General features: G+C 42.5%; 2 protein-coding genes across 3 annotated transcripts; one reads left to right on the forward strand and one right to left on the reverse strand.

Moving 5' to 3' along the window:
- Nucleotides 1–411: 411 nt before the first annotated feature.
- RPS27A (ribosomal protein S27a) lies at nucleotides 412–2787 on the reverse strand. Of its 2 annotated transcripts, XM_069851037.1 has the most exons (6): nucleotides 2716–2787; nucleotides 2592–2653; nucleotides 2251–2305; nucleotides 2025–2110; nucleotides 894–1025; nucleotides 412–594 (listed from the first exon to the last, which is right to left on the reverse strand). In XM_069851037.1, the coding sequence occupies exons 2-6, from the start codon at nucleotides 2637–2639 to the stop codon at nucleotides 445–447; spliced, it is 471 nt and encodes a 156-aa protein (XP_069707138.1). In that variant the 5' UTR covers nucleotides 2640–2653; nucleotides 2716–2787; the 3' UTR covers nucleotides 412–444. The 2 variants fall into 2 exon arrangements, with proteins under 2 accessions (XP_069707138.1, XP_069707137.1); XM_069851036.1 differs by lacking the exon at nucleotides 2716–2787 and having other exon boundaries at nucleotides 2592–2709.
- A 1002-nt stretch (nucleotides 2788–3789) lies between these two features.
- CLHC1 (clathrin heavy chain linker domain containing 1) lies at nucleotides 3790–9961 on the forward strand. Its single transcript, XM_069850259.1, has 7 exons — nucleotides 3790–3965; nucleotides 5035–5222; nucleotides 5894–6024; nucleotides 6367–6565; nucleotides 6762–6877; nucleotides 7276–7327; nucleotides 9325–9961. Exons 1-6 carry the CDS (start codon nucleotides 3807–3809, stop codon nucleotides 7323–7325), a joined length of 843 nt encoding a protein of 280 aa, XP_069706360.1. The 5' UTR covers nucleotides 3790–3806; the 3' UTR covers nucleotides 7326–7327; nucleotides 9325–9961.

Here is a 9961-nt window from a genome sequence, read left to right on the forward strand (position 1 = left end):
AAACATTTGACAACTCTTGGTTGCTCAATAGTTGAGCCCCTTTTCCCACCCTCAGTGCTGCCAGGCAACTGCGTACTTTTGTTAGCAGGGCTCTACTCCCCTTCTCCCTAGCACCGATCTACTTGTGGATGTGACTTCGTCCCTCTTGTTCCTGTTTTCCCAGCTTAGAACTGCTGTACTGTCTAGTCCTCTCATGGTTAGAGACCCCTTCTAAGGTTAGCTAGAGGAGTTTTTCTCTGCCATCGCTACCCATTCTCTCTTTTGAAGGAGACTTAGCTAACCAAAGCCATTCTTCAAAAGAAGTTGCTTAGTCAAAGTATTTCACCCTTGTTGCCAGTCAACATCCAAAGCATCACAGATTTTTCTTGCTTATCAGCAGAAAGGAAATACAGTGCCACAGGAAACAAAAAGTAAATCCTTAAACCTTTTTATTGTCTAGTACATTTACTTGTCTTCTGGTTTATTGAAGCAGTATGTCAGACAGCACTTGCCACAGTAATGCCTGTCGAAGTGACTAGCCATGAAGACTCCTGCTCCACACTCCTCAGAGGGACATTCCCGGCGCAGACGACTGATCTTGCCGTTCTCATCCACCTGGGAAGGGCAAACAGGCAACATTTCATATATACCGGCCACCAATGAGGATAGAGTATTTTTCTTTGACAAAGTAGTTTTCATGGTGTTGTGCTACATCAAACCTCTAGAAGCAAAATTCAGAACTGCCTCACTGCAACAGTCAGTTCTATTTAACAGGTGGGGTGTTTGCAAAGGAAAGGACTGTAAACAGGCCAAGGTACATGCTGACTTGTAGCAGGCTTTGTATCCTGTAAACAGTCTGTTCCTGAGGAGAGCTATGCTTTTATCAAGCTTCTCCTAGTGTTTGTCCTACATACCTTATAGTATTTCAGCACTGCAAGCTTAACCTTCTTTCTCTTATGCTTGTTCTTCTTGGGAGTAGTGTAAGACTTCTTCTTTCTTTTTTTGGCCCCACCTCGAAGTCTCAGCACAAGGTGAAGAGTTGATTCCTATTTGTGAAATGTATGAAATAATAGACTCAAAATGCTTTCTGAAGACAAGAGCAGCATTTAAGCAGGCTTTTCTTTTATTTACAGACAGCATGTAAAGCTCTAGGCACAGGCTGGAGCTCTAAAAGGATTTTTTTGCCATTAAGTCTGCAAATGAACAGGCTCCAGCGAACAGTCAGTTGCTGCATCCCAAACCCCAAAAGGTTCAATTACTGTAAAACTTGTTGTTAAAATACCCTGATTCTAACTGCTATTGCAAATATAGTTTTGTGGCCTAACTAAGCCAATCAGACAACCGCTTGCTGCTCCTTCTTTCCAGTGGCTCTCCATGGCCTCTGAGGTTAATCTGGCAGCAGTGAGCAGGAGTTCTCACATAAGCCCCTCTTTGAAATGTTTTCTTCTGACCTGAAACCACAGACTGGGCAATGAAGCTGGTCAAGGGGCTGAGGAACAAATCTTACAAAGAGCAGCTGAGGGACCTGGGGTCAGTTAGCCTGGAGAAGGCTGAGGGGGAGACCTTACCACCTTCTACAACTGCCTGAAAGGAAGCTGTAGTGAGGTGGGTGTTGATCTCTTCTCCCAAGTAAAAAGTGACAGGACAAGAGGAAATAGCCTCAGTTGTGCCAGGGGAGATTTAGATTTCATATTAAAAATTTCTTCACTGGAAGAGTGGTAAAGCATTGGAACGGGCTCCCCAGGGAAATGGAGGAGTCTCCCTTCCTTGGACATGTTCAAAAAACATGTAGATAGAGCCCTGTGTGACATGGTTTAGTAGACATGGCAGTGTTGGACTGACGGTTGGACTTCTAAAGTTTTCTCCAACCTTTACGATTCTAGCCCCAGCATCATAGCCCCCTGTTGAGAGCTGCCCAATCCTAGATTTACTGATTTGGTTAAAACTATTAGAAGCATTTCTTAGGCCCAGCAGCAAAGGTTAGGCTGCTCCAATAGTGCCAGCTAGCAGGTACAGCATAACTCCGTTTAGCCTTTCATACTCACTTTTTGAATATTGTAGTCGGACAGTGTGCGTCCATCTTCAAGCTGCTTTCCAGCAAAAATCAGCCGCTGCTGATCAGGAGGAATGCCTAAGAGGGATGTAAATCAAGATGAAATGAGGAACGTGAACTACAGCATGCTGTATTAAAAGAATGGGTTGCTGAAGACAATTACATCTGTGAGATACCCATCAATCCAACAGAGAACAAAAAGTTCATTTTCAACCTACCTTCCTTATCCTGGATCTTGGCTTTTACATTTTCTATAGTATCAGAAGGCTCAACCTATAGTGAAACACAAGAACAGAGTGAAACCGCACTTTGCCTTTTATCTAGCTCAGAAAAGCACTGGAACCATCAGGCCCTCCCAACACGCCGACTATGGCTTCCACGGCCATTTGAGCCCACATGGAGCAGCCAGGGCGGGGTTCTCCGTGCGCCCCGACATTCGACTCCACGGAAACCCCGAGAAGGACTGGGGGCAGGGAGGCCGGGACGCGTTTGGACAGGGATGCGGAGGGGCCGGGGGCCGCCCCTCCGCCAGCAGCCCGTGCCCGGCGGCGCGGCTCACCTCGAGGGTGATGGTTTTCCCCGTGAGGGTCTTCACGAAGATCTGCATGGCGAGGCCGGCACCTGCGGGGGAGCAGGAGAGGCGGTGAGGGGCGGCGGGAGCGCGGCCCGCAGCGAGCACTCACCGCGACCCGCTCAGCGGAATGGCGGCGCCCGGAAAGAGCGCGGCGCCGGCCCGCACGGGGTTTCCACCCGCGCCGCGGGAGGGGCGGGCCGCGCCGCGGAACTACAGCTCCCGACGTGCCCCGCCGCCGCCAGCCGCGCCGGGGCATGCTGGGAGATGTAGTCCCGCCCGAGGAGGGTGTGTGGAGCTCGGCGGGGAGGCGGAACCGCGGCTCCCACAATGCATCGCGGTGAGCGGGCGGGCGGGGCAGAACTACGGCTCCCACAACGCACCGCGGCGCGAGAGGCAGCCGCCAACGGGCGGGGCGGACCAGCAGCTCCCACAGTGCACCGCGGCGCGCGCGGGGCAGGCAGGGCGGGAGGGCGGCTCCCACAACGCATCGCGGCCGCCAGCGGGCGCCTCGGTGAGGGGGGTGGTGGCGAGCCGGGCGGTCTGTGGGGTCTTCAGGTAGCTCGGACCCCGCAGAGCTGCAAGCTGTGCCCCCCCTGCCGGTCCTGCCCCCTCGGGGGTCGTTTAAAAAGACCCGGGGTCACCTGAGGGTTCGCCGGGGGCCGCCCAGCATGGGTGCTAGTGTTCCGTGGGTGTGCAGGGCTAAGAGTTTTGAGGTTAGAGAAGCCCGAGCGCGGGATAGGAGGAGCAGCAAGAGTCACCTTCATAGAAACATAGACTAGTTAGGGTTAGAAGGGACCTTAAAGCCCATCCAGTTCCATCCCCCTGTCATGAGCAGGGACACCTCCCACCGGATCAGGCTGCCCAAAGCTCCATCCAACCTGGCCTTGAACATCTCCAGGGATGGGGCAGCCATGTGCCAGGGCCTCACCACCCTCAGAGGAAAACATTTCTTCCCAATATCTCTTATCTCCCCTCTTCCAGTTTAAAACCGTTCCCCCTTGTCCTATCTCTGCACTCTCTGAAGGGAATGAGAGTGGGACATGAGAGCTGTTGAAGCAGAACGAAGATTTGCTTGAATAGATGAACATCCCCTCATGCTATTTTAACAGATTTCAACTTTTTCTCTAGGTTTTGATCTGAGGCACTGTTGAACAGAGGAGGAAAGGGGTTTAGACTTTGTCAGAAAGGTGCTAGGTTGCTATGTCAGACCATCACGTGGGAGCAGAGGAACCGTCTAACTTCCATCCCACACTTTTTGAGAAGGACGTGAGATTTCTGGACAGTGTACAAACATGTTTATTGACAGAAACTGAGCTGGGACCTAAAGAGTGTTATATATACAGTAATGCATTTGACAAGGTAACAAAACATTTTTCAGGTAAATGAGCAATGAACACTAATTAACAAGTAAAAAGTGGTTTGCTGCTGCTTTGTCTTCTGGAGAAAAAGTATATAAGCTGACTGATTGCAACCTCTTGGTGGTGTTACAGAAATCGAGGACTGCTGTATTTTCAGCTGGTTTTTATGCTCCTGGATACTTTACAATCAAATAGAAACCACTCTGATGAATTCATAGAGGTTACAGTAGGGTTGATCCTCGGAAACCACTTTTCTTAACTTTATTATAGAATTGTAGAATCATAGAATGATTTGGGTTGGAAGGGGCCTTAAAGACTATCTGGTTCCACCCTCTTGCAGTGGGCGGGGACACCTTCCACTGGATCAGGTTGCTAAAAGTATTATCCACTTTTGAAATTATAAAACGCTATAAAGCTGTCTTGAACCAGGAGAAAGTCTACATAACTAGAAGGACCCATCCCAGGTACCCCACATGCCCTGTGCTAGCGGTAACAGTTCTTCAGTTCAGCTGAAAGTTTATTGCTGAATTTCCTGAAGGACTCCTGCCTGCCTGATTATGTCTGCCTTTTTCAGAGGCTGACTGAGATGGGAGGTGCCAAGAATAATCAAAGATTCTTAGTTTTCTACATAAATAGAAATGAGGGTCTGCTTTTAAGTCTTGAGTTGGACTAGTAGTTCAAGACCTCAGAATGCACAGGCCTTGCTCCTTTTGTTTTTCATGCATGTAAGTGCTATGGGCATTTAGTACCCATCTAGAGAAAATATCTTCTATTACATGGAAATGGTTGCTGCAGCTGTCCTTAGTTTTAATAACATCTGTGATTACTGAATCTGAGATACATTTGGAGGCTAATTTTCACAATGGAGGACTTATGTACTTTCATCTTCATGAGCAATACTGCTTGCTTTTGGGGCTGTTTTTTATTATGTTAGAGCAATGCTATGATGCTTGCTCTCAGAAGTAGTATTTTGTTTATTCGTTTTATTTTAAACCTGTCATGCTTATTGGAAAATTCTTTTTCTGTTCATTCTCTCCATATAAATATCGCATCCAAAAATACATTCACAGCTAAAAGAGTGTGTTACTGCATACAAGAATATCCTGACTTCAATCAAGCAGGAGTATGAGGCATTTATTGCCAGAATAAAAAATGGCCAAAGGAATGCTTTTTTTCATTGTGGGAGATTAAAAGCTCTGGAATCTGAGCCCACAACTCTGTTATTCTACAGGAAAAGAGCAGTGGAGCTTGAAGACAAGTAGGTTATCTCTAATAATGTTTAAAGCAAAATCTGTTGTTTTGATTAGGATAAATAATTTAGTTGTAGCTGGCTCCTCTCATTTATATTTTTATAATAGTTCAATTCTTGTTTTATTTTTATATGGAATGATTGTGTAAAACCTTCCTAACGTGGTGTTAGCTTTCTGCTCTTCACATCCTAGTGCTGATTCTTGTGCAGTCAAACTTGATCAGCAAAAGCTTTGCTTGCAGAAAAACGGTAGGGTCAGGCTTGGAAGCTAAACATGCACAGATTATCTCCACCTGTAAAAACAGTGTAGCCTCAAAGGGAACATGAGTTACTAAAATGCATTGTCTGAGGCATACAAACAAATGAGTGAATTGCTCACTTTTTCTCATTCACCGTCTTATATTGAGGAAGTATCAGTATGTAGCTGCATGTACATGATTGTTTTCCCAAGGGAGTCAGTTAGCTTGCCACATGCTGTCTGATGTGGAATAATAACACAAACTAGGGGACAGGCTTTACTGAGAACAGTGGAACAGTACGACACTAAGCTAGTTCAACAATTTTTTGTACTGGTATCCTTGCAACCTGATGCATAAAAAGAACAAGGTAACAGTTGCTGGTTTTAGGACGGGGTTGTTGTTGTGGTTTGGGTTTTTGTTTTTTTTTTTTCTTCTTTCCAGAATAAAAGCTGCTCAGAAGAATTCTGCAAAAATTAAAAATGTAATATCAGAAATCTATAATGTAAGAAAGGTACCCTCTGAAATCTTTGGCATCACAGAGAAAACAGCACATCCTCTTATGCCCACCCCAGGTAAATCTGATATCCTGCTGGTTTGAGAGTTTCTCCTAGATTAAATATTTTTACAATTAAACATTTTTACATATAAAACCAAAACAAACAAAAACCCCCTCAAAACCTAAGCCACCCAGGGTAGTGTAATGTATTCGTGAAATGCAGATCTGTTTGCTAGAATGCAAAATAAGAGTGACTCCTTAGAAACAGGGAGGTGTCGGCTTGAAGAATAATGTATTCAGGAGGTTTTTGCTATTGTGGAAGCTGCCCATGAGAGAATGTGCAGCCTGCATTGCTGTTACCAGCTGGGTTTATTGCCCACAGTTAGAAGCTCATGAAAGGCATTTTCTTCTCCCACAGGTCTAAGTCTAGAAGAATCACTCAGCTTGGATTCTCTTTCCAAATACCTTGCTCAGTTAGACAGACGGGTGCTGGAGCTGAAAAAAGAAAGAGGAAAAAAGTATATTCCTCGGCAGAAGACTAAGCTAGAACAAGAACTCCAGCGCTTACTGGCCTTACGAGATACAGCTAAAGCAAAGAGGGAAAAGCTGAAGCTCAGGTTCAAGTGCATGTCTGCAAATATTTTTAATTTAGATGTGTTCCTGATGTCACATAGACTTTCTTTCTTATGTGTTATGGGTTGAGGTTCCATACATTGACCAGTTAAGATAGATAGTATTGATACTATGATGAAGATTTCTTGATTTGGGTAGCTGTGCTGATCACACATATCTTTCCCTCTTAACTATCCACAGATATGCTAGGATTTTGCTAGTTGCAAATGCTATTTCTGCCTGGGCAAAACCGGAAAAGATTGTTACCCTGCAAGATCTCTTGTCTCAGATCATGAGGAATAAAAAAGACGAAAGAGGTAAAGTCATAAAAAAAGGAAATGTCAGAACAATCGAGAACAAGTGTATGAGACTAGAAAATCAGTAGTAGTGGACTGAGAGTTCGGTCTTTATCACAGTGTCTTTTATTCCTGCCTGGTAACTTTTGAGGGCATTAGTGGGATAACTGTCTGAGTTTAATGGATGTGATAGAAGGTGTTTCCTAAACAATCATCTGCTTAAAGAGATGTTTACTTCTTTAAAAATAAATGAAAATATTCTCATTTTATGAAAAATCAGCCTTCATATAAATGTATCAGTTGATAAAGTTTGTGTTGTTTTGTTGTTTGTTTTTTTAAGTGCTTTAACACTTTTAATTCTGATTTGCTTGTTGAGAGAGTACTGTGGTTATCCTACACTGCCATGTTTTATATTTCAGCTCTTGATGTCCCTAGTGAAATGCCTGAAGATTCACTTGAATATTTTTAAAGGTAAGAGGATTGTGATTATTATGCTCTGTATTAGTACTTTACAATAGTTAATACATCATATTAAATGCAGTTCTTCCAGAACACATTCTTTTTGTGACCCTTGTGGTGTTTGTAAAAAGTGCTGGTGTTGCAGCTGTGCCCATTAAGTCAATTGTTTATCCATTTTCAGAGGTTCTTCTTCAGCCCTTTTCTAAAGGGACTGAAATGGAAGAGCCCGGCTATTGAGGTGTTTCTGGTTTGCTTATTTCTGTGTGTTGTGAAAACTGAGGAACTAATCTTAACTATATGTCTATGCACAGAAATGAAAATGTACAACTTGAGGTCTTTGCAGAAGTATCTAGGTGCCTGGAGGCAACTGGGCATCAGATAATTTTGAAAATCCAAGTAATGCAACTGTCTACTTCTACATACCTGGATTTCATAGCTAATATAATCCCTTGGTATTAAAAATAGGAATTCATTCAACCACTCATGTCATATAGCCTGCAGAGTAACTGTTACGCAGAAATAACTCTGCAATTTCTGGCCATTGATTAATTAGATTAGTCTTTCTGAAATCATAATCTTTTAGAAGTCATACATAAAAATATAGTTAATTTCTCTATCCAGTTTCCCATATACAACCCCCTCCTAGGTTTCTCAAGGTTTTCCTTATGGATGCTGTCAAAAGCACTAGGTAGTGAGGCAGAAGAGACGTAACTGGATATGTAGAAATAAAATTACTGTTTCATACTAGAAAATGGTGTAATGAAGATATACTAGGCTTAAATATGTATATTTTAAAGCTGTGTATTTTCAGTGTTTGGGCTTCTTGACTAGATTGCAATACCATCAGCCAACCATTTTATGTAGTTATATAGATGTATTTATTTAGTGTTTGTATAACATATCGTGTTTTGTACTTTGTTTTCTTCCTTTTTCCTAGTTTCAATGAATTACTTTGAAGTGGTCAGTATGATGCTGCAGCAACTTCTGCAGTAAACTCTCCTAGGAACTTCTCTGCAATGGAGAAGTTTTGAAGTATCTTGAATGTCAGAACTTGATAAACTGGGTCCATTCCTATAGGATTTCAGTTGATGTCAGCCTAGTTATTTCAGTGCTTAGGATTGTGGGGTTTATCAAATGAGAATTGTTTGTGTGGGTTTGAAGCTTATGTTTAGTATTCCAAACTGAAGATAAGAGAAGCACTAAAGCTTTTTTTTTTCTTTCTTTTTTTTTTTTTCCTCTCCTTTCTCCTTTGCTGTATGTCAAGGACGTGCCTGAAGAGGCAGAAAGGGAGATAGCTAACTCACAGCCACTGCTTTTCTTACTGTTGGTCAGGGTTGAGTTAAGCAGTGATCTTAAGGTCTAGGATAAAGCTGTTCCTAACGCAGTGCTTGGGCTGTTTTATTTCTACTGATAAATTAAATGCAATAGACGAGGAAAGGTCTACCTAATGGTTTCAAAGTCCAGTCCCTACTGTTAATTACTTAAGCTTAGTCTTTTGAGTCATGAAACAATATTCTAATTAGATTAATTCAAATTAGTTTCTGAAATATAAAGTATAAAAAACTTATTGATTAGTTGGACTACCCCAGATAAATGCAAATAGTTTTTATGATTTTTCTTCCTCTCAGTGACTTTAGTTGCATTTGGAAACACAAAATTCAGTGATATTGATGATGTCAGTGACTGAAGCAGTGGAATATTTTGCCCTTACTTTAGAAGGAGGCATATGGGCATTGCTGAACTTTACAGGATTAGTGGGATTGTTTTTTTCTCTGCATATTTTATTGGCTTTTATTCAAGTTTTAAAGGAAATTACCGGCTTATCACAGTTTTTCTATCAGTTTTCAGGATTTTAATCACAAAATCGCAGAATTTGTAGTCTTAGCAGCAGATGTTGTATCTTCTGTTATCTCTCTTGAAAAACTGTATGTTAATGTATGCATGTGGTAGGTATCTGCAAACAAGGTCTAAAACGCAAGAAGTCTTACATAGTGAAATATATTTTTCAGGGTGCTCAGCCAATGACTTCTGTTTCCATCCCTTTGGCTGTTAGCTGTCTTAAAGGAAGAAATCTCCCTTTGCTGAAGTATTTTGACACTGATAAACTCAAGTGCTGCAGCTGGACGCCTTCCAAATTCAGCCATAACTCTGGAAGTAATCGAATGTGCATTGTCTGAAAAGCAATTAAATCTGGTAACACATTGGGTTAAATGGCAAAGATCTGTGGTTCTTCTACACTGAGATTCACAGAGGGCTATGCCACCCTCCATTACTTCCCAAGTCCTGAGGCTTTGCTTTTTCTTCGAAATAAATCCTTTCAAACAAAACACAACCAAAAATACTTTGATGGATGTCCATCTGTTCTTCTATTAAATCCTAAATTCAATACAAGGACAGAATAAGCAAACAATGTCAACAGCTTCTTCTGAAGGATGCATTTTGATTTGGTTGCTGTCAGCCTTTCTTACAACATTGCAGACTCCAGTTTTGTTTGAGACTCTTTTCTCTTACACTGTACTTAAAAACTGTGCTGAAAAATTATACAGATATAAGATTTTCACAGCCTACTGTGGATTAAAAACCTGTAATTACTAGGATATTAATTTCTTTCATTTTATTGTTGATATCAGTACAAGATCCGCAGTT

Source organism: Phaenicophaeus curvirostris, chromosome 2, assembly GCF_032191515.1.
Source record: "Phaenicophaeus curvirostris isolate KB17595 chromosome 2, BPBGC_Pcur_1.0, whole genome shotgun sequence".
Classification (NCBI taxonomy): Eukaryota; Metazoa; Chordata; class Aves; order Cuculiformes; family Cuculidae; genus Phaenicophaeus; species Phaenicophaeus curvirostris.